The sequence below is a fragment of the Pelecanus crispus genome, chromosome 10 (genome assembly GCF_030463565.1).
Source record: "Pelecanus crispus isolate bPelCri1 chromosome 10, bPelCri1.pri, whole genome shotgun sequence".
Lineage (NCBI taxonomy): Eukaryota > Metazoa > Chordata > Aves > Pelecaniformes > Pelecanidae > Pelecanus > Pelecanus crispus.
Window position 1 is genome coordinate 24,306,983 of NC_134652.1, and position 23,595 is coordinate 24,330,577.

The 23,595-nt window shown below is 46.8% G+C and overlaps 2 protein-coding genes across 2 annotated transcripts; both read left to right on the forward strand.

Moving 5' to 3' along the window:
- Nucleotides 1-213: 213 nt before the first annotated feature.
- On the forward strand, nt 214-3,273 carry CHCHD1 (coiled-coil-helix-coiled-coil-helix domain containing 1). Its single transcript, XM_075717756.1, has 3 exons — nt 214-355; nt 959-1,077; nt 2,486-3,273. Exons 1-3 carry the CDS (start codon nt 214-216, stop codon nt 2,594-2,596), a joined length of 372 nt encoding a protein of 123 aa, XP_075573871.1. The 3' UTR covers nt 2,597-3,273.
- Nucleotides 3,274-7,809: 4,536 nt separating this feature from the next.
- Nucleotides 7,810-23,358, forward strand: LOC104027554 (neurotrypsin-like). The gene is made up of 15 exons (XM_009478320.2): nt 7,810-7,881; nt 9,999-10,044; nt 11,445-11,681; nt 13,004-13,127; nt 13,824-13,999; nt 14,515-14,662; nt 15,496-15,674; nt 16,091-16,232; nt 17,339-17,541; nt 18,516-18,657; nt 18,935-19,140; nt 19,695-19,773; nt 20,022-20,144; nt 20,673-20,953; nt 22,648-23,358. The coding sequence occupies exons 1-15, from the start codon at nt 7,810-7,812 to the stop codon at nt 22,956-22,958; spliced, it is 2,469 nt and encodes an 822-aa protein (XP_009476595.2). The 3' UTR covers nt 22,959-23,358.
- The last annotated feature ends 237 nt before the right edge of the window (nt 23,359-23,595 follow it).

Here is a 23,595-nt window from a genome sequence, read left to right on the forward strand (position 1 = left end):
CCTGCGGGCTGCCGGCGGCTGCACACGTACTGCCGCGGCCCGGAGCAGGTGGTTAGCGTTCCCGGCCCCTGTCGCGGCGGGCCGGCCCCTGTCGCGGCGGGCGGCTGTCGCACGGCACCGTGGCGGCGGGCGGCGGCCCCGGGGCGGGCCGCGCATGCGCCCCCCGGTGGGCGTGGCCGGGGCCCGCTCGCCGTACGGCCTGTCGCAAAGAGCATGGCGGCGCCCGTCTACCCGGCCTGGGTCACCCGCTGGGTCTCCGGGCAGTGGCGGCAGAAGAAGCGGCCCCCGGTTATCCGCCCGACCCGGCCGCTGGTGCTGGCCAACAAGGTCGCGAACCGCAGGGAGCGGGCGGGAGGTGAGTTGCCGGTGCCAGGCTGTTAAACCGCCCCCCCTCGCCGGGGAGAGAGGGCCGGGGATGGGGGGCCCAGCCGCGGTGGGCCGGACTGCCGCCGGTGGGCCCCGGCCTTGTCCCCGGCAGCTGTCCCGCCGCTCCGCTGCGGCTTTACCCTGGGAAGGGTCACGGTGCTGTCAGGGCTGGGTCGAGCTCACGCTCGGAAGCGCCTTGTGCTCTGCAGGGCAGCAGAGGGGCAGGGGGTCTGGTTTGTGCCATAGAGTAAGCACACGGGTTCTCTTGAAAAGGTTACTTTCTCGTGCAACAACCCTAAATTTGCCCCTTGTGATATTCGTAAGTGAACCGTGCATGTAAAATACACTTACATCTCGGTATAGCATTTACCGTAAGAATTCAGTCAGACATTAGATGGCTGCAACGGTGCTAATCTTTGTGCTAGCAACATCTTCTCTACACAAAGCAACGATGAGATCTTTACTTCAGTGTTGTTTTTCTCACTTGCCTCTACCCCACCTTAAACTTCTGTCTGGAGATTAATGCACTGTGGAGGCTCTTTGCAAGAAATCCCAAGCACCTGAGATTTTTGGTTGTGTCTTTCCCTCCTAGAGGCGACATGCATTACGGAGATGTCAGTAATGATGGCCTGCTGGAAACAGAATGACTTCAATGATACAGCTTGTGCCGAGGAGATCCGGATGTTCTATGACTGCGTGGCAAAGGCAGAAGTAATTATAGGCCTCTTTTGTGTTCTGTAAGACTAGTAGTAGGGAAGGAGGAAGCCCCCAATCATTTTTTGTGTGCCGACAATAATAAGGTTCTCTGAACAATTTGATGGGTGTTGTAACTTATTTGAGCTGTAGGAGAGATGCAGAATGATGTAGATCAAACATGCACTCCTTCCTTTTTGAATGCAGAGGTTAAATTAGAATTAAAATAAAGGAGTGTAGGAAGGGACTGGATGTTTGGCATGTTATAACTAAGGATGAAACAACAGTGGCATCCAGTCCTTTTTGTGTTGTCAAATTCTTGCAGTCAAGCTTAGTTGTGCTCTCAGTTTTCTGACCTAGGCCATTTGTTTTGATTTATTCCAGTTTTTTATCTCTAATGTTTCAGCACTAAAGAAGCAATAACCATCACTGTTTTTCTCCACATTACATGATAGTTCTGAATGAGGGAGAGTACGATTTGGAGCTGTTAAGCAGAGCAGTCAGTGATTTGTATGGTGCAAGATGTGGTTTATATTGTAACCGGGGAGACGTACAGTGTAAATAAGTTTCAGCAACTGCTCTGATTCATAAAATTAAGAACCAGCTGAGTCAGGTACCAATTCAATACCTGCATTATCTAGACAGTGGGGGAGAGCATGGGGAATTAGGATTCCCAAATCCCAATCTGTTGTGACTCTGTAAAGAGTTCTGTGCTTGCAGGGGTGAGGGTGGAGATAAGGTGGTAGAAAAATAACCAGTGGTTTCAGTAATCCTCATAACAAACAGAATTTTCAGGATACATGAGATAGTTACAGCTATTGCAGATTCTCTGAAAATTAGGAGTTCTATTAGGCTGTTTCTGAGTTTGAAGGCTAGACGTTTTCTTGAAAAATAAGTTTCATATTGTTTGGAAATTAAAGGTTTCCAGCTATATGATAAATTAGAAATCAAATCAGTTTCAAAAGCAGACTAAAGGTAAGTACAGGTACTAAACTTGTCCTTAAACTGATTTCAGGTTTCCATTTTTTTCAGTAATAGTACCATCATTTAATAAATAATTATTTACTGTTGCTGTTTGACAGCATAAATGAAAATTGTCCAGAATTTATTTGGTAGATTACAAAGGAAACAAATGAATAATAGAAAGTAGAAAGAAAAGATCTTCTGCCTTGTTACTGTAAGTTTATAATATTGTTAACTAAAAATATGGAAGAATGTCAGTCATTCATTAATTTCATCATTTCAAGGTCATCAGCTTTTGAAAGCCTTGTGATTATTGAGCCAAGTGCTGTTATAAACATTCCTTAATGAAACAGCATTCTTCTCAAAGAAACATCCAAGTACAGTTAGTAGTAGTCATTGGGGGTGAGAGTCAAGTCGGCAAGTAAACAGAGGTAATATTTTGAGGTTTCTTTTTCTGTTTCAGAAGGAGCGCAAGGATCAAAATGAGGACACCCTGTCACCCAGGGGAGACTTAACTTCAAGCAAAGTGAACAAGCTCCTGAGGAGGTTTCCTCAGATCACACGCTATATATAATCTGCTTTACTAATGGGACTGTGGACAAGCAATTAAAGTTGGAGTCTTGGGCAAAAAAGTGAAAAGCAGACTTGAATGAGTGTTTGATGTCATGTGGTATCTGTCGGCACTGCTGCATGGATCTTGACTGCACCTTTGTTTCCAGAGTGAAAAACACCCATCTTGACCACCTGCTGACTTTGTTCATGAGGTTATTGGGTCTTGCGGTCTTAGGATTTCTGCAGTGTGTTGTTCAACTAGCCACAGTGTGGAGTCGGGTTCTCACTGTGAAATAAAATCTTGTAGGAATGCATGTAAATGCATTTTGTAACAGTTAGGGGGTGACTTTTCCTCATGTATAAGGTTCCTGCCTAACTTCTGAGCTGCTATCAAAAAGTGCTCAGGCCCAGATATTGAGCCAACTTAAAACTGATAGTAATCTCATGACTCGTACTCCTACATGTATGTATACACAATTTGGTTCCTCTTGAAATTTTTTAAATTCCTGCTGCTGTACAAGAATGCTGTGGAATGAGGAAGAAACCTCCAGCAAAATACCTTGTTAATACACAGTACATTGGTAAGGATCGAATATAACTTTAATGTAGAAGTTTGCGATGTAGGCCCTCTGATTTGCAGGTGGGACAGGTATGGTGCCATGTCAGATTGATTACGTTGTCTGTACTATAATAAAATAATGCAAGACTGCAGTTTGGCTTGGGCGACTCATAATCTACAACAAAATGTTCCATTGTTTTGGTAAAAAAAACTGAAAGGGGAGAGAAAGTTCAAGCATGGACCAATACTGAAATCATGTAATTAATTAGTAGTTTTGATTTGTTTTTTTTTTTCACTAGAGTACCACAAAACTGCGGGCAGGTCCCTGTTGTTTTAGGACCGGTACCTAATTGGTAAGAAAAATGCAGTGCCTCAGAGAACTAACAATACAACCATTTATATCACTAATTCTTTGGGGCATAAAGAGAAAGCAGAGTAAGAGGAGTGTCAGGCACACAGACTCTGTGGTTACCCACATGTGACTGACTGTAGAGTTTGCGTGGAGCTGGAGCGGAATTCTCTGGAGCCCTAGGCCAATTGATACCTGTTCATCACATAAATATTGGTCAAGTGTATGCTTTCAAGTTGTTGAAGCAATTTTCATTTAACTGTTACTTTCAATGGCTCATTAGTGGGTTATCCCACAGGGTAGCTTATTCTGTTGTTGCTATTGTGGCATAAATGGGTCTTCCAGAGGACTTGAGGACAGTAAGAACGTGATGTCCACATCTAAGTTTGGGAAAACACTTTGTTTCTATGACGTTTTGCATTTTCAGTCCGAAAGATGCTCTTCAAGAAGGAGAGCTACTTACTAATTCTTTGTTTCTGAAGGAGACAAGCTAAGTTGGGAGTGAGGAACCGATGAATTCTCAGTTCACTTTTGTTGATGATGGTTTTTCTTTCTTTGTATTAAAACTTACAAGTATAGTTTTGCACGTCTTAAGCTAGCAGCTGTGCTAAATGTACCGAATTCTAGTGTCTGTGAAGAACTGTCTCGTTATATAAGAGTCTGTAACGGAGAAACTAACACTTTTTTCTGGTACTTTTACTTTTGAAATTTTGCGCCACTCGCCCTAATCTGGACAGCTGGTTTTGGATTTTACTGCTTCACAGTGAGTTTCACAAGTTCAGTTGTTTGGGTTTTTTTTCTGACCTTTTACATGTCTACTGTAAGCTTAAAATTACTAAATTACTATGCTGAGGTTCTCCAGTCCTTAAAGGAATGCATTTATTTGGAGAAAGAAGGAGGGAAAGAGAATGCTTTTCAGATGCACCCAGGTTTTACAGTGCTTCTTTTAACAGTACTCTAGCAGTTCTTTTGGCTCAGGATCCCATGCTGTAACCGAAAAGCCTCCAGTTACTGATTGTCCTTGGCAATTTGAGCTGCTGCCATTTCCCCATATCTCACTGTTAAGCTTATATTGGGTGTTTAAATGCATTCCGTGACATGCTCATATTGGGGGTTATTGCATTAATAGTTCATGTGCATAGCTGCAGTGAATGACACCGTCCTCTCTGAGTTCAGGGCTTGTACCACCCCATGATGCTGTTGCTGGGGAATAAAAGAAAACTGGGCTCTGGTGCTGAGCCCACTGGTTAAGGACATTGCTGCAGAGAGCTGTATGTGATTGCGTGGTGGGGAAAGAATTAAACAAAAGCTGACTAGCTGTTCTACCCTCCTAAGTCAGATTTACAGGATTTAAGCAAATCTGCTGGAATTCCTTGATCTTACTTCTGTTCCTTACAGCTTGAATATTATACCAGCTCTGGGTATGATTGCTATTAACTACCTCACTTTTTAGGCTTTGACTGAAGATCTCTTATGGAGGAAGCACTGATAGTTCAGCTGGTTTTGATGAATAGTAGTCCTGCCAGTTCAGGAGAAAGAGGTTGAATTCCAGAGAGCCAAGAGCATTTTTAGAAGATGGTACTTCTTCTTCAGAAGGGTCAATACAGAATAATCTGGAAAAATCCAGGCGGAAAGACTCTGTAGGGAATCATAGACTTATTATTACAGAACTGTGCTTATATCAGGGTGAGAAGGTGATTTGTGTTAGTGGACTTGGGTATTTACAATGGCTTCAAACTTGCCCACAAAAGAAAGTTCAATGTATGTTTTATCTTATCTTTAGATAAGTTACCTATCTAAACTGCCACAGTTATATTGGTATAATTTCCTTCTTGGTCTTCCTCTCTACCTTGGAGAGGGCCATGTAGCCATGAGAAGCTTTTGAGAATCTGAGATCCACCTCTCTCAGAGAATGTCTGCATGTGCCAGAAAAGCAGGGGGAGTCTTGCCAAGTAGGTAGTTCCAAAACAGGACCCACTACAGAGGAGACAGCTGCAAAATCTACTGTATCTTTGCACAGTTTGTCATTCCTCCAGAAACTGAATACCAAACTGGGACTTGGGTTGCTTTTGGTGCACTGGTCTGTCTGTCCTTTAAAACCACTTTATCTAGGAAACCACTTTATCTAGGAAAGCCTTCCCTTGAGAGGGAAGCAACTAACAAGCTACCGTGAGAGAAATTCAGTACAGTCTTGCTAGAGGTTTTAAACCCTATTAGTATGTGTCAGAGGCTGAATGCAGCTTTTTCTTTCCAGGTCTAAAGGGCTAAAAAGGTGACCGTCTTACAGGAGTTCTGAAGGGGCATAAACAACCTCTCTACTCCTGACTAAGGAGCGGATTTCTCTGAATGCTGGTAGATTTCCTGTTCCTGCCTCCGGTATGTCATTTCCTCATGTTTTCACTGGAGTAAGTGATTCTAAATTCCAACACATTCCCATCTTCTCATTTTGTTTTGCTCCTTTTTGCCAGTGCTGCCTGAGAGTTACAGCGTGCTGTAGCACCTAAGCTGTTTCCATCCTCTGTTGCTCTGATCATCTGCCTCCCTCGCTATGAGGATATAGGAGATTAACTTATTAACTGAGTGTAATTCTTGGCCAAATCCACTGTGTCCAGAATGCACGGTGGTGCAAATCCGCTCCAGAAAGCACTCCCTCCTACCACTTGGCGACTCCTGTGAAAGGTCCAGCATGTAGTGGAATTTCCTTGCATTTGTTGAGTGACCGAGGATGAGGCAACACAAAACTGTCATGTGAAGTGAGTAATGGGCAATAAGTGAGGGAAGAAAAAAATGACGCTTTTTGTTAAGCCAATGGATTTTTATCATCCCGATCCTTGTTTTTATGCTGAAGGTGTCTTTGGAAATGCTGCTCAGCAGACTTGGCCAAAAGTGAGCTCATTTCCTAAGGTGACCTTCATGTTTCATGCTGCAGAACACCAGGAGTTAATCCCTCCAAAATTGGAATATAAATATAGGAAATTCCCGTTAGACTGAGCTGAGGAGTGGCACAGGGAACGTGTAAAAAAAATTCCGAGATTGAACAGCTTCAAACTGACTGATCCCATTCTTAGATTTAATAATGTTTAAAACTTTTGCTGTAGCCTCTAACCCTAATTCATATGAAGGAGCAGTAAGCTGAAAACGCTAAAAAACCCCCATAGGAATGTTCATAGCAATACAATAATGATCAAGCCTCTGGAAAGCTGCCTAGCCAATCGAGTAAATAACTTTACAGCCCCAAGGTCAAGGAGACACCTGATGGAAAAGATCTCTGGAGGCAATACCCATGACAGCAAGATGCAGGGCTGAAAATGGGGAATGCGCCCTGGAGAGGGCTGTGCCACCCATGGGTTTTCCACCGGGAGATCTGGAAGCTGCTTAACGTAAAGTTTTTTTGGGTCCCATTTACCTGGGTTCAAATCTGAGGAGCGTTTGACCTCAAGAAGCTGCAGGCAGCTAATCGAGGAGGCAGCGGTCGGGGGGATAAAGTCCAGATTCCTTCCAACAAGCCTAATCCCTGGCAAGCGTGTGTGCACGAGCCGTTTCCTTTTCCATTTTCGTTGCCGGGGGTTTTGCGGTCGGACACGGCCCCAGCTCCCCGCTGGAGCCCTGGCCTTCGTGCCTCGGGGAGAGGAGGAAGAGGCAGCTGCAGTAGGAGGCATCGAGGGAGAGGAGTGGAGAGGGAGAGGAGAGGGAGAGGGAGAGGAGAGGGAGAGGGAGAGGAGAGGGAGAGGAGAGGGAGAGGAGAGGGAGAGGAGAGGGAGAGGAGAGGGAGAGGAGAGGGAGAGGAGAGGGAGAGGAGAGGGAGAGGAGAGGAGAGGAGAGGAGAGGAGAGGAGAGGAGAGGAGAGGAGAGGAGAGGGCAGGGCGGCGGGGCGGAGGCTGGGGCTGGGTCGAGGCGCGCACCTGGAGCGCGGCTGGGCGGGGGGGGGGGGGGGGCACGGCGGGGTGCTGAGGGCTGCGCCCCTCCCGCCTGCACTCTCCTCCTCCTGTTTTTAAGGGTGCTAGAGAAATTCCGGGCATGTTCTCCTCCCTGATTTCTCTCCCCTCTTTCTCCCTTTTCCGAAGAGAAGAATTAAGGAGAAGAGATGAGGAGAGGAAGGAGAAAGTGAAATTCTAAGATGCTGCTGGGAACTTTGATCCCTTCCCTTCCATCCCTTTCCCGACACAGAAATGGAAGAGGCATCCCGCTCCCGCTGGTGCGGAGCGGCTAGTGCCCTGCTCCCGGGGAAACCCGGCTGCAGAGCCCGGGGAGGAGGCAGCCGCTGAGCCCGGCAGCCAAACGAGAACGTGATGCTTGAAGAAGCTTCTGCCCACTTTGTACGGGAAGGATGGAGATCCCCAAAGCACTCGGGCTCCTGGTAGAGCTCGCGAGTCTGTTATCGTGTCTCAGATGCGTGGAGGTAAGAAATGGTTATTCTTCTATCTGCTTGTAGGAAGTCACATGGCTCTTTTAATATCCTCACTGTAAGTGGATCTTTTTATTACTTGAATATGTTTTCCAAAGCGTCTGGGCAGCTGTGGTCTCTGGGAAGGGCTGCGGGCTTGAGGAGGGATTCATTTTGTTGTGCATATGAAATTCAGAAAAGGAAACAAAGCAGGAAAGCGGGATGCGCAAGGGCTTGCAGATGCTTTGGCTCAGGTTTCCGATGTTTCTCAAGCGCTGCAGTGACCCTGGCAGGAGACATCCTTTGTTTCTGCTCTTTGCTGATTGACTGATTACTCCTCTTGCTGTTGTGGACAGATGATTTATAGTCGCGCGGACCTGGGGCAGTGACTGCAGCACAGGCTGTTTGCACTAAGATTTGGTGGTGGTGGTGATGGTCAGCATTAGGGGATTTTGGAAACTGCCACGGGAACTGGCAGCAGCTACTCTTTCATTAGAAGGGAAGCATATTACTTGGACTGCAGTTCTTTCGTTTATGGTCCATCTCCAAGAAGAGCAGGTTCAGACTTCCATGTACAGCCTGTTATTAGTGCAACCCATTCCTCTATCGCCTGCAGGTTTATGTGTGTGCAGGTGCACACTAAAAGCTAGCAGTCGGGGGACCTGGATCGTGGCTCAGTCACCTGCTCGGTGCAGTCGCAAAGGTGTAGCGTAGCTCACTTTGCTATCTTTGTAAAGAGCTTTGAGATCCTCAGATAAGTCCTCCAGCACTGTTGGTTCACAGACCACTATGTGGGCTTGCAACAGCCTGGTACATGCAGGTAGATGGATTTTTGGCTGGAAAAGGGTTTTTCAGTTACATGCTGTGTTATCTGTGCATCCCCTTGGGCATACACACCTGAGATCTGATCTGCTGTTTCTGAACCGTGTCAGGAATTCATCTGCAATAGGCAGTGTCACATTCTGAATTCTGGAGGGTGATGCTGGAGCTTGGCCGTGGTTGTCAACACCTGCTGGACCATATTCATAACCTTGATTTGAAAATGACACCTGCCATGAGTAGGTGTTATTCTTGTCAGGTATCTATGGGAACTATCTCTGCTTATTCCAGAGATGGATTTGGTTTAATTCCAAATTTTACTCTTCCCTTTTTCAGGGAGAGGTGAAGCTGAAAGAAGCAAAATTACTGCAGTTTGAAGAAAAACAGAAGCATTTCCAATAGCCAGTATTCTTTATATGCACACCTCTGCTCTGTGAATTACAACTCCTAGTTCATATAAAAGTATTAGAAATGTTCATTAAAAAGTATTTAGAAACGAATTAAACCACAAGGAGCTAGCAGAAGCATGTACAGTTCCTTTTTTTCACTCTGGGTCTGTGAAGATCTTGCACCTGCCTGCACACCATGTAATGGTGTTGAGTGGAGATCCCTATCTCTCAGCCAGCAGTTGAGTTATAACCACCAAACACACTGCCTGTAAGAGGAAATGGAGTTTTGGGGCCAGACAGGATGCTGGAATTCTGGGGCTTTGTTTCATATTTTGTGTTCTTAGCTATTTAACCCCATTTGGATAATAATACCACAGGCCATATCATCTTCTCACGTATTAAAAACAAAATCCTCAGAAAGGCTTGATGGATTTTCTTCTTTAGGTGTTTCCCACTTTGTGCACAGATGTTTATTACTATTTTAACAGGGATCCCTGGGGGCATCATCCCATCACGTAGATATATCTCTGCTGCTGTGGCCATAGATGGCTTGCCCCATAAACGGAGGGGGAATGAGTGGTTATTCATTATTTTTCTTACTGGTAACAATTATTTTCTTCTAGCTTTTCTTTCCATAGGCACCTCACTCAGGCTTCCAATTCTACTGGAAAAGAACAAGCAGAGCCCTGTAACGTAGTGCTTAGATCAAGGGTAAATCTCTGCAGGCCAGTAATTATTCATTTTGTTGTTAGTGGGCAGAGCTGTGATTGGATTTGAAGAGGAGCAATGGGGAGAGCGGGGAAGAGGCTGGTTACTAGGGTGTGTTTGCCTAAAGCAGCAAAAGGCCGAGCTGCTTTTAGGACATGCCCATGTTTATTTCATCGGATAATCATCTCTCTGCTTTTGCTCTGTTTCTTTTCCCAGGCTTTCCTGGGATCCCAGCCCAACCAAAACCATTTGCAGAGTGCAGGTAAGAACAAGAACTTATTAATTCAGTCATCAGGCAGATTCTTTCCTGCAGTGGTGATCTGAGACCATAGGTACGATGAACCACTGCTACCTGGCATTCTTCCTTTCTTTCCATCACTTCTTCAATCTTTTCTCCTGCCTCAATGTCTGTTTATCTCCTTCCCCAAAATGGCCAGACCGCTTTCTTGTCTTCATGTCTAATACTCTTGCAGTTCCCTACTCCTCCCACATGTTCTTTTCCTTTCATCTCTTTCTCTGCCTCAGTCTTTTTTGCACGCTCACCTTTCCTCCACTCTAATAACTAGTGAATTCTCATATGCCCCCCTCCGAGGGTCCCAGTTGATGCAAAGCGCACGGTGTGTTTTCCAGACACCTACCTGTAACTGCTTCTCATTTTTGTACCTTGCAGTTAGCCTTCAGCTGTCACTTACCCCCTCTGCACTTGGCAGCAGCTAGAAGGCAAATGGCGTGAGGCAAAGGTTCTTTGTACCCTTCCCGTTTGCCCTACATGTCTTTATGGCAGAGGGGTTTTCTGAAAGTGTTGGATTCCTTTTGCTTAATCAGTGAATAGAGCTCTAACTGTTATCCCTTTCTGAGTCTGCTCTTCCCATGTTATGCACTCTAAAAAGCCCACCCTCACACAGAATCTGGTTCTGGTTTCCCTTTTTCTTATTTCAGGGTCATGAATGGAGAGTAATGGAGAGTTTTCTTCTTTTGTTAAAGACCATATTAAATTAATTGTTGGGGTTTCTTTGCATGAGATATTTCACATGGGCGCTGGCCTGGAACATTGGCATTTCCCCGCAGAATAGGTTCCCTTTCCCTTCCTATACATTGGCCAAGTTCAGATAAATGAGGTGATATGCTAATGTGGATAGGGAACATATATACAATGAAATACAATGTCATTTCCCACCTTCCTGCTTTATAGAATGAAATTATAGCTAATTTTAAACTCTTTCCAGTTTCAATCAATTTAGACAGGCAATTAACCTTCTAAAGAGCCTAGGATCAAATTTAAAAGTATCTTCTTCAGGTGCCAAAGCAGGTGGGGAAGGAAGTGGAGGGGTGTCTGCCAGGCTCAAGTGCTGCTTGAACATCTATTGAAATAAACGGTAATGGGAACCGGTTCAAATTGTCCATGTTTGGGCCCAGAGTTAACACATTTCAAAAGTCTATCTGGGCAGTTCATAACTTTCAGATCAGTTTGGTTTTCAGATAGTGCATATTAGAAACATTCTTTGAGCAGCTGCCTTGAAGCGTGATGGAATTGAAATCAAGCAAGTAGCAATCAGGACTGCAGACGCAAGGGCTGTTTCAGGAGATGAGCTGGTATCTCCCACATTGAGCCTCGGTGTGTGATGCCGTAAGCGATGCTAACAGCTCCCTTCCTGTGCCCAGCATCCAGCGTGTGTGGTGTCGGACCTCTTGGGTATTACAATGGCTCGCTGGCGGTCACTGAGGCTGGGGCAGAGTGCCTCAGCTGGGCAGAGTTCCCCGATTATGTTCAGCAGTACCCAGACCGTGGCTTGGGGGACCACAACCACTGCAGGAACCCAGACGGGGGAACTACACCTTGGTGCTTCTACCGGCTTGCGTCAGGGGCCATTGGCTGGGCTAACTGCGACTGTAACCAAGGTAAGGGCTGCTGCGTGTCTCTGCCGGTGCCCGGGCTGCGCTGTCTCAGGGGGCTCAGGCCAGAACTGTGCTGCACAGACTTGCAAGCAGCAGGTGGGACACCCTGTGAAAGAAGCAGAGTACAATAACTGTCCTGAATGGTCAAAATAATTAGGCCTAGAGGCTAGCCTGTGTGGGAGAAGAACGTCTGTATGTAGTAGGGGGTGGATTTAAGCTGCTGTAGCCATAATGCCTTGTATAGATGTTTTTATTCACATACAAGGAGACTTCTTTTTTTTTTACTGTTAACTTATGCCGCTTTGGAAACAGTTTAAGTTATGTGGAAAACAACCCACTCCTGTTCCTTAAGTGCCCATATCAGAGCTCTCCTCATGCAGTTCAAATATAGCATGGAAAAATCTTCTGTGGCTAGGTTTGTAAATCTTCTGTGGCAAGGTAGGTCATAGGCTGACTTTAAAATTCCTCTCAGTGCCGACACAAGGACTGCTGCTTATTTTGAGGCATGCGAGGGAGATGAGCTTTCTCAGTACCCTGACTCCAGCGCAGCACTCTTGAAAATGTTCTATTCGTCCTCCTGTTTTCTGACTTTCCTCCCTTTTCCTGCATTTTGTAAAGCAGGTAAAGCACTAGTTTAATAAATTAAATTACAAAGTCTTTTCCCTTGTCAGTGGAAGTTCTTTCAAAGACGGCTTCATTAAAGGGAAGGATACAACAAGCGTAGTTGTGCTGTGTGCCTGCACTGAGGTACTACAGACAGAGGTGCACCTTCCTCCCAGTACATAACTGAGTGAGGAGATGTGCTTTCTAAACAGTGGTAGAAATTTGTAGTGCAGTGGGAATTGAAAGGTCATTTACATTGGCACTTCCTTTTCTTAGAGAAATTAAAGAGGATTCACCTGCCATTACTGAACATCTAGATGTAGCAACAGTGACTCTCACAGGTGAGGTGATCGATGAAAAATAAATCAGTGGAGTGTCATAGGAATTAGAGAGCCTGCCATTTCCATACACCTTTTCCAGGTAGCATGTGAAATCACCCCCATTTCAAGGAAAATCCTGGAGCTGTGGCAGAACCCAAGGTTCCTGCCAGTATTACCATGGCTTTGAAATGGGTGTAGCACTAGCCATGCTCCCGAGCAGCCATTCCTGGAACTGGGAAGGTGCCACGTCCCGCACTGCATCATACGGTCACTTCAGTGACAGCACCAGCAAAACAGGGATGAGAAAAGCCAGGTGCAGTTCAAGTCCAAGACTTGCTGATATGAAACCTCTATCAGAAGATAGCAGCTTTTTTTTTTTTTCTTCTTCTTTTCTTTTGGAAGGTGCTGTGCGGTTGGCTGAAGACAGCAGTGTGGAGCTGTACTTCAGTGGACTCTGGGGCACCATCTGTGCTGACCACTGGACTGACTGGGATGCCAGTGTTGTCTGCAGGCAACTAGGTCTCAGGTAGGAACCTCAGTCTGGTTGCCAGAGTTACGTGCTCACCTGGCCTTGGAAAGAACAGCCCCTCTGGTTACAGTCCCTCTGACACAAGGTGTTGGCTGGGGGAGAAGAGTTTGTTTTGTGGGCTCATTTCCCACTTACAGTGTCCTTTCCTACTCTTACCTTTCCATGGCTATGTCAAACCCCAACCAGCATTTGCAAGAACTTTTTAAAGCAGTAGTTTCTGCTTGGTGCTCCAGGCTGTGATGAGTGAGCTGTGAGATCGTAGCCCCTTTGTAGTATTACCAGCTGGAGTTTGTGTAGTGTTCTATTAGAAATTTTGAGAGTGTGAACCCTCTTTGGGAGTCTGGGATTTGGACCTTCAAACTTCCAAATAGCAAGGAGATAAGGGCCACAGAGGAGGATTCGTTCGTGGGTTCATTTATCACTCTCAAATGAGGGTGCCATTTCTGAGCAGACCAACTCCTCTGCAGTAAGTAGGAGGACAAAATGGGTTAGATGGTGGGAAGTGCTTTGTGCTTGCTTGTACTTTCCCATTAGACTGTACATGGCCACCCCTTTATGCACTCCCAACCAACTGGGCTCACTGGGATGTGAAATGCCAGAACTGGGCTGGAGAGTCAGAAGAACTGAGGGAAAACACGAATGAGTCAAGCAGTGCTACGGCGTTTCATTGCTCTGTTGCTTTCTCTGTACCAGTGAGATCGGCACAGCTGGGAAGAAGAGTCATCCCGGACTGTGGCCTGTTCCCCTGCACCTGCAGTCAGCAAACTGCCATGGGGATGAGAAAGCCCTGCTGCAGTGCGGCTATCGGGAAGCCGTGTCAGGAGCTTGTAGCCAGGGGAGTGCCATGGTAACGTGTGTCCCTCCTGAAGGTAAATCTCCAGGGGAGGTTCGCTCCCTGTTTCTTGTGTCAGTGTTGCTGATAAGATGTAAAATCTATGGTCGTGAAGCTGTGGAGAGCAAATCACTGGAGCATGTTCTTCTTTCACCCGCTGTACAGGTGGTTATCTTCCTTCCAGCAGAAAAATATCCATCCTTTCCCAATCCCAAATACTCAGAGTGGGAAAACTTCTACAATCACTGAAAGATGGCTGTTGCTTATGACCACATCCCCTTTTTATCAAAGCAGGTTTTTGTCTGCAGGCAGCAAAGCCCTAGTCACTGTAGCAGCCAGTTAAAGATCCAGCCCTGGACCAGCAGCACCCATCCCGTGGACTGCAATCACGGCTGCTTCTGGGTGGGGTTTAGGGGCGGGGATGTGGTAGGGTGGGACAAGAGCATCCCAAGACCTCCTTTGGCTGGTGAATGGTTCCACACCCTGAACTGCTGGATGTGCTTTGTCTCTGTCTTGCTCTGTTGTGCTCTCTTTCCCTTTCTTGAAGCACAGGTGTAGGTGCCCCGCTGCGTTTAGTTGGGGGAAAGGAGAGCTTTGAAGGGCGAGTGGAGGTTTACCATGATGGCAAGTGGGGTACCATCTGTGACGACCAGTGGGACGACCGGGATGCGGAAGTAGTTTGTAGGCAGCTGGGACTCAGGTAATTTCCCTGCTGTATGTCACGGAGTGGTAACAGAGGTAGGCAGAATGAAGAACACAAGATCATGTCCTTTCCCGGTAGTACCAGCCCTTTCTAGGGGAAGTGTACAGAAACCCTGGGAAAGATAATTCTGGACTGATCATCCTATAAAGGGATTTTGTACTTAATTCCTGTCAGTTTTATGGGTTTACACTGTCAAAAAAACCCAATGTTGGTGCATACCTATCCAAGGTCTGCTTGCATTTATCCCTGTTCATTATTTTTGCACACATGTCCTAATGCAAATCTTCTTGGCCTCAGTGATAACTTGTCATGGTGACTTCCATAAGTGAACTGCAGTTGTTTACTTGGTTAAGTTTAAACATATCCAGTGTCACTGACTGCCCTTATCCTTTTCAGACAGGAAAGCAAGAGAGAGTATCTCGTTCTCCTCTGTGCCATTCAGCACTTAACATGGGAGCTGTTGTATACGGAGCATTCTTGAAAATCAAATCAGTAAAGAATTGTTTAAAATAGACATTTCCATTTTGAGATCCCTCAAACTGTGGGAGTTTTGCCTGTCGCTGAGATTGAAACATCAGTGTCCTCAGAACTCCCCAGATGTCTGAACTGTTCATGTTCCAGGCGCATTTTTGTTATGTGTTGGAAGGTCTCGTTACAAAACTTTCAGTAAGGTATTTCAGTTAACAGTTGGCAACACCACTGTGTCAGAAATACAGATTGTCTATGGGAGGACACCGGCCTAGCACAGAGGAGTCCCTGTGCAAGGCAGACTGAGCGCACAAGACTGTGACCTTCCGTACTGTGAGCATGTGTGTCTCTACCGTTTGCAGTGGGAACCCGAAAGCCTTGTCATGGGCTCACTATGGGCAGGGATCTGGCCCGATCCTGCTGGATGAAGTGGAGTGCTCAGGCAATGAACTCTCGCTTGACCAGTGCAAGAAGAGTGACTGGGGACAGCAGAACTGTGACCACATTGAAGATGCCGGGGTCTCCTGTGACCCTTTCACAGGTACAGATCTACAGCTCTATGCCAGTCAGATGTGGTCTGTCTTACTCCCATATTACACAGCTTGCTCAGCAGATAGCTCCCCTGCTTCAGGATCCCACAGGGCTCCTATGTACGGCTCCCACAAGGGCTGCCAGATGTGGAGGCAGAGAGCAGGCAGCAGGTGGGAATGGATCGGAGCCAGGCTTGGTGGTGTTCCCATTGCTTTCCACAGGTGGCATGGAAAGGCTGAGGTGAATCCTCCCCTGACAGTTGGCCATGTTCGGGAGCAATGAATGTTTGTTTTTTGAGTACTCACAGATATCTGTGTCTTTGGTTTCTTTCACTGGTGGGCTTCACAGAAACTTCAGCAGTGGGACACAGGCTGTTTCTTTTCACCCCTGCTGAGTGCTGATCTTTCCTTCTCCCACCCCTTGCAGAGGGCACTGTCAGGCTGGCTGGTGGCCGCAGCCCCAGCGAAGGCAGGGTAGAAGTTTATTACAGTGGAGACTGGGGCACAGTATGCGATGATGGCTGGACAGACCTCGGTGCCCAGGTGGTCTGCAGGCAGCTGGGCTTCAGGTAGGACCGAGAGCGTGTGTAGCGTCTGTGCTTCCTAATTTCAGGAATTAGATTCCAACCCCCTTCCCTGGGATAGGCTGGACCTTACTTCCTTCAGTGCTGTCTTTGTTAGAAGGGTTATTACTGTTATACAGCTTTATTCAAAAAAAGGTTAACAGGTATCCACACCCTTTCCCAGGGGGAAAGAAAAAAAAAAATCTTTATTATCTCTTGCCTCGGCCTGTTTTGAAAGCAGATAACAGGCTTGATACTGTCTTTATGAACCCCTCCCCAAAGTCAGAAAGTTCTCTCAATACACCTTAAATTTCCAGGTGTATCAGCTCAGCACGGCCACCCCCTCTGCTCTGTCAACTAAATGATATCACCCATCTGCTCTGTCAGCTAAACCATCACCTGCTTCAGTAGTTGAATGAAGACCATCAGGTAGCAGTAGTAGAGTAGTATCAGGGATTTTTTGTAATGCTTTTCTTTCAGCCCGTTGCTGAACTGTTGTCCCTCCACGTATGAGTTGGGGGAAGATTTAAAATCAGGAGACCGTAGTCTTGGAGCCAGTAAAGTTTTTCTGTGTTTTTTTTAAATATGATTAGGGTATCCTTGTAAAATTTCAGCTTTACAGACTGAAAAAAGACTAAACTAAATTCTTCCCTTTGAGTTCAGCTGCATATTGTCATCTCTTGTAGTGCCTAGAAGTTTGCAGCTTTCTGCATTTCAATTCCAGGTAGCTACTTCCTATAAAAAGAAGTAGAATTGCTTAAATGTTGATCGTTTTGATGCCTCCTCTGCTAGTCCCTCCCCAAATTGACGTACCTGGTGTCACGTCTGCAAAGCAGCCTCTGTGGTACAGCTGGCCCTCTGTGCTACTATGACTGTGCCTTTGACCAGACACTAGAAAATGGACTGGTCTGAGCAGGCCTCCCTGAAAACTGAGGCTGGCGAGATGTGCAAGCTGCTTGGCTGCCGTCCTGTGTGTCACCGAGTGGTTTGGGTCAGGAGGCCACCGATATCACAGCTGCAGGGGAGTTTCCCTTCGGGTCTGAGCTTGGGTCCCTCTGTGGGATTAACGAGTTTTAATGAATCTGATGTTATGTTCTGCTTCCTTCCTCTAGCGGTCCTGCTTCCCTGGCCTCCGAAGGGGACTATGCTGCTGGCCAAGGCTTTATCTTACTGGACGATGTGGCTTGCCTGGGGACAGAGCTGTCCCTCCTGGACTGTGCCCACAGCAGCTGGGGGCAGCACGACTGCTCGCACGCTGAGGATGTGGGAGTCCGCTGTTCCCCTGAGAGCAACACAGCCGTGGGCGGCAGCCTGGGTAACTCGCCTCGCCGCTCGCGCTGGACGGTGGGGAGGTGTCGCCTGCTGACCTGTTCCTTTGGAAGCTCTGGCAGATGTGGGAGTTTTCCCTCTGCTGTCTCAGCGAGGGGGCTGCTTTTTGAGGAGGACTCCTAGGAACGAGCCCTGGCTGTCTTGGGGCACAACCACAGAGCTGTGGCTCCACCAGACCTACAGCCAGACCTGCAGAGGAACTGGAACTGGAAGGAATTGTGTTGGCGGTCTCTAAAACAGTCCTGAGGAGCGGTGGCTGCCTCAGTGTGCCGTCGGTCACTGCTGAGACGCCTCAGCCCCATGTCTGTGGGAATAGGAGACCCCTTTAACTAGGCCCTTTAGGAAACTGGGGTCGTTGCATTAGTGCCGCACCTTGCCGAGACAAGAGCACTTCAGATGCGAGGGGCTGTGGTATGGAAATTGGCACTCTCTTGTGTGGATGGCACACTTTTAAATAAAATTGTGACTGTATTTCAAGTTAGCATAATTTCCTTATTTGTATGAGGTCTGATATTCTCCCCTTTCCCTACTACAGGATACTTGCCAAGTTGTCAGACATTTTTTAATAAAATAGATGGCATCCAACTTTGTTGTTTTTTCCTGGATGTAGAACTCTTCTCTTACCTAGAATAATATAATAGTTTTATAATTTAATAGATTTATTTCCAAGGCATGTTTAAGCTTGTCCACTCTTGGCTCAGGAGTTAGTAACTTTCCTTCTGTTCTTGTCCTCCTCTTTACTCAGCTTTCAGAATATGATCCACTAATGATTTCCAGCATGAGGGACATAGTCTTCATATAGAAACACTTTTTTTTTCTTTTTCTTTTTCGTTTTTTTTTTTTTTTTTTTTAAGCTTATTGATGTCTGGGATTCATCTTTTCCTACAGAACCCAAGTTCTGGGTACCTCACACTCTCTGGTATTTTTTGCTTGCAGTGACCCATGTGTTTTCTGCTGCAGGGCCTCCTGTGCGGCTGGTGGATGGAGAAAGCACCAAGGAGGGACGGGTTGAGGTATTCCTGAACGGGCAGTGGGGCAGTGTCTGTGATGATGGCTGGACAGACAGAGATGCTGCAGTAGTTTGCAGGCAACTGGGATTCAGGTAAGAGCTCTGGTACATGCATCTTATAGATAGAAACAGCTCTCAGGGGGATCGCTTCTTTCTGGACCTGTTTCTGGGTGCTTAATTTCTTACTTTTGGCATACCTGCATATGCCTGAGGGAGTAGAGTCCTATTCTCACAGTGCCTTCAGCAAGTACTGTACTACTGTCTGTGAGCAGAGTGACACATAAATACTATTTCTCTGAAAATGTGCTGGTGCATCAGGTTCACCTGCCTCCTGCTTATTGCAGATTAGCCACCCTCTCTCTAATTGCAGTGGCACAGCAAAAGCCAGGGCAATGGCTTATTTTGGTGAAGGCCACGGACCCATCCATCTGAACAATGTAGAATGCAGTGGCACGGAGCACATACTGGGGCAGTGTGTCAGGCCTGACGCTGGGATTCACAGCTGCTGGCACAGTGAGGATGCTGGTGTGATCTGTGACTATGTGGAAGAGAAGGCCCAAGACATCAGAAGAACAGGTGATGTGCCCACTTCTTCTATGCAGAAATCTGGGACTCCAGTTGTAGTATCTCTGCATGCTTTTATGCTTTTCCCCTGTAGTTCTCTTCTTTGGCTGAAATTTCACCTACAAAATAAGCATGTTCTGTCCTGCACCTCCTACTTTTTCCTTGTTTTCATTGTCTCTTCTTAGGAGCACAGGGTGCTCCAGAATGAGGAACTCCACCCATGTCAGGCCTTTGAGCCTGCAGAACTTCCCCACAGCCAAGTCACCGTACCCTTCCTTAGAGCTGTAACCATGAGCAAACTTTGGGGTTTAGAGCACTGAGGAAATAGCTGTAGAGGCCCCATTCCTGGCATAAGACTACAGATACTGGAGGTAAGCACCTCCACAAAAACTGAGGAAACCTATGGGATCAAATCTTCTATGAATTCCATATGCACAACCCAATGCAGTCAACTACCATGAGGATTAATGCCCTCAGGGAAGGCAAATGGTATTTGGCTCTGTGACAGCAATTCTTGATACTTAAGCTGAAAGTATCTACCCAACTGCTCTAACTTTGCCGTGCAGGTCCAGAATCTGGTGTGTGTGGGATGCGCCTGCTTCACCGTCGCAAGAAAAGGATCATAGGTGGAAATAAGTCTCTCAGGTACTACCCTGTAATTGCCAGAAAAGCCAGAATGGGTTCAAGCTTTCCTACAGGCTCTGGAAATAGCCTGGCAAATGCTGAATACATTTACACATTTTCACTGGTGATTTTTGAACTTGATTTGAACCAGTGGGCCCATCCAGGGGAGAATGCACGCCAGCTGAGCCCAGATGGGGCAGAGTGAATGGGAAAAGAGGAAAACAGCTCCTGTGTGTGTGATGCCTATTATTCCTCTGTTTCTTCTTCAGAGGCGGTTGGCCATGGCAGGCCTCACTACGGTTGAAGGGTTTTCATCGAGATACTCGTCTGCTGTGCGGGGCAACGCTGATCAGCAGCTGCTGGGTAGTGACTGCAGCCCACTGCTTCAAAAGGTGCGTTTGTGAGTGGGGAGCCCTGAGGGGTACTCAAAGATGAACAAGATAACCTCATACAAGGCTATCCTCCCAGCCCAGTGGAACCACATGAGCAAAGTTTCTAAAACAAGACCTTCAGGTTATGATGTCTGAGGTTGGAGCGCTTATGGGGATGACTCAGTATAGGCTTGCTTTATCCTTGGCTGCTTACACCTGCCCTCTTAACTTTGACGCTTTCCAACTTAAAGGGAACGAGCATTTTGCCATTCTTCAGTGCTTTAAGGAACTGTGAACACAAGTTCACACACCTTGCAACTGTTGTAGCCCCTTTTATAAGGAAAAAAAGAAAAAAAAGTCTTGTGCGTGGGACACATTGACCCCAAAAGCTGGCATTATCACAACTGCTGAAGAGGGCCCACAGTCCTGTAGCTGGCACTGTTTCATCAGTTTGTGAGGAGGTGGTTCAGTCTCATAGCAACTGAGACTTGTGTGAGTCTGTTTCTCTCTTAGTAGGAGCATCAAGACCTTGAGTGTCTTTTTCTCCAGGTTTGGTGTTGATGTGCGGCGCTACCTGCTGCGGGTGGGTGATTACCACACAGGCGTGAAGGATGAATTTGAGAGGGAGCTGCCTGTGGAGCGGATTGTCCTCCACAGGAACTACTGGGCCGGCAGCAATGATAATGACATTGCCCTGGTCCGGATGCGGGGCAGAGAGGGGCACTGTCTCTCCTTCAATCGCCATGTTCTGCCTGTCTGCCTGCCCAACAGGAAAGAGAAGTCTGACATCAACAGGCAGGCTTGCATCATCTCTGGCTGGGGAGACACAGGTGAGTGATGGGGCTTTGAGGAGCAAGAAAGGCGGGCGCGTCTGGGTTCAGAAGCCTACGTGGGCCATTAATTTTTGTCTGCACAACTCAAGGCCATGTTCTTACTGCTCCCATTGTCTGTGCCAGCACGTCGTGCCAAGGAGTGGAGAGGTGAGGTGATTTTTGTGCCTTTGTGTTTTCTTCTGATTTTGAGGCTTCTTGAGCCTGCCCATGTTGGAAGTTTTGGTTGCCATAGCATCCTTCTGAAGCTGTGGGAGAGAGCAATGCTGCCATTTGGCAACGGTCCTCTCTTTCTTCTCCCTTCTACACACATGGTTGCCCACAGCAGACCCCTTAGGCAGCAGCCTGTGCAGAGCTGGTGTACAAAGCCTGTGGGAGGCCCCCATGACCTCCTGCCTTCTTCATGATACTGTAGTAGTGAAGTTGGGGCTTAGAGGTGGAAGGAATCTGTCTGACTACCTTGCTCAATCTCCCTGGATACTGCCGCAGGGACAGTTGGGCTCTGAGGCTGGTTTCTGCACTAGGTTCAAGACAGCCTGTACCTGTCCTCTTGCAGCACATTGCTATAGAGCTTCCTAGGTAAAAGGGAGCAGGTAATATTCTAGAAGCTATTAATTATTAAATACTTAACACTCTCAAGGCGATGTTTTAAAATACTGGGCTTGGTGGAGTCCTGACATGCATGTATTAGCAAGGTCTGGAGACAGCTTTGAACTCTAAACCGGCTGTCCAGTCCTCCCCCATTTGGGGCTCAGAGGTGCAATGCAGGGCTTGGGGCAAGGAGGCCTTTCTGGGGCTGCTGTGACTGGAGCAAAGCCATATGTTCAGAAAGACTTGCTGCCAAAAGGCAAATAGCCCCAGGAGTTTGTCTGTTGATCTTGGACTTACCCATCCTTCCCAGCTGTTACCCCAAGTGTGTAACGGCAAATATACATTTGTCTTTTGAGTGAGTTGCGCCAGGTGCACGTGTCGTTTTGGGGTGTCTGGGGAGGATTGAGGAGCAACCTGGTCATGTAACTCCCTTAAGCTGTCTTGGGTCTTAATGGCTAGAATCCCTCCCACACACCAAACCTGGCTTTCCCAATGAGAGGTGCAGTTACTTACTGCCCTGTGAACTTACCATAAACCTTGGGCACAGAAAGGTCGTACTCTAGTACAGCACGGGAATCTTATGTTCTGAGTGAGTCTGGGGAAATAAAGAGATTTGAGCAAACGAGACAAATCTGGGCAAAGATGAAGTGAGCTCCCTTTGAATAATATTTGGATGCCTCTGAAACATCTTCCAAAACTTCTCGGAGGAATGAGCACTTCACAAATATTACTGCATTTATTCTCTTAAGTAAATGCTGTCCTTGTTTTACAGAGGAGGAAATGGAGGCTCAGAGAGGTGAAATAAATTGAACAAGGTTCAAGTTACTTGTTAGCAGAACCAGGAGTAAGACTCATCCTTTGATCTAACCTCTTTTTCCAACCTCTTCCCCATCTCTTTGATCTTACAGCTCTTTTTTGTGGTCTGGCTTGGTAGCACTGTTTTCTGAAGTTCTGGTGGTTCAGAGATGCTGAGCTTAGCCTATTTCTGTGCTGCAGCCTTGACAGTAAATGCACAAACATCTGTTTTTGTGTGGAACACCGTTGCTCTAGGTCGCTGCTGTTGTCTCTGTGTGAATTGGTCTGGCTGGTCTGTTCTGTTCCAGGGAAGTCCTACTCAAGAACCCTGCTGCAGGGGGTGGTGCCTCTTCTCCCACGGGAAGACTGTCAAGTGCGTTATGGGCAGAAGTTCACTAACCGCATGATTTGCGCTGGGAACCTCTCTGAAGATAAACGGGTGGACAGCTGCCAAGGTGACAGTGGAGGGCCACTCATGTGTCAGAGGTCAAATGGACGCTGGATCATTTTGGGGATCACTAGCTGGGGTTACGGCTGTGGTCGGAAGGATTCCCCCGGTGTGTACACAAAGGTCAGCAAATACGTACCCTGGATCAAGAAAGTGACCAAGATAAAATGAAAATGTCTGAGCTCGAGGAACTTCAACATATGGTCCTTTTGCCCTGCAGCAGCAGAAGGCTGTGGCTTCTGGCCTGTGACTGATGGAGATTTATTTTGTTGTTGGACACTGGGAAAAGACTTTAACGTAGAACTGGGAGAAAAACAATTATGGCCGATTCTTTAAAGTTTTTGGTTTCTCTTTAGTCCATAATCTCTGAGCAGAGAAAACAGGTGCACACTGGTAAGAATGATAAGTCTATGCTGCTCTGACTATCTGAGTCCTGTAATGCAATCACACTTGTTCCTTTGCCCTGGCACACAGAAATGGTAGAAGTGGAGAGAGACCTGCCTCTGTAAATCTGTTCCCATTTTTGTATGTTTGCATACTTGAAAAATGCTGCAAGGAGAGGTGAGATGCTTGGAAGATGGTGCCAGGCTCTGGCATAGTGGAAATCTTTACATATTTTTTCATAACAGCTCTCTTCAGTTCCAGGAATCAGAAGATTTGACCTGAGCTGAGGAATAAGCCAAGAGTTAGGGTTTTTTTTCCTTCCCTGTTATGTCTCTAGGGGGAACCTTCTCTCTTCTGAATAGTAGGTCTGCTCCCAAATGATCCCTTTAAAGTGTCTGTCCCTGCTAAGAGATGCTTGTCCCTC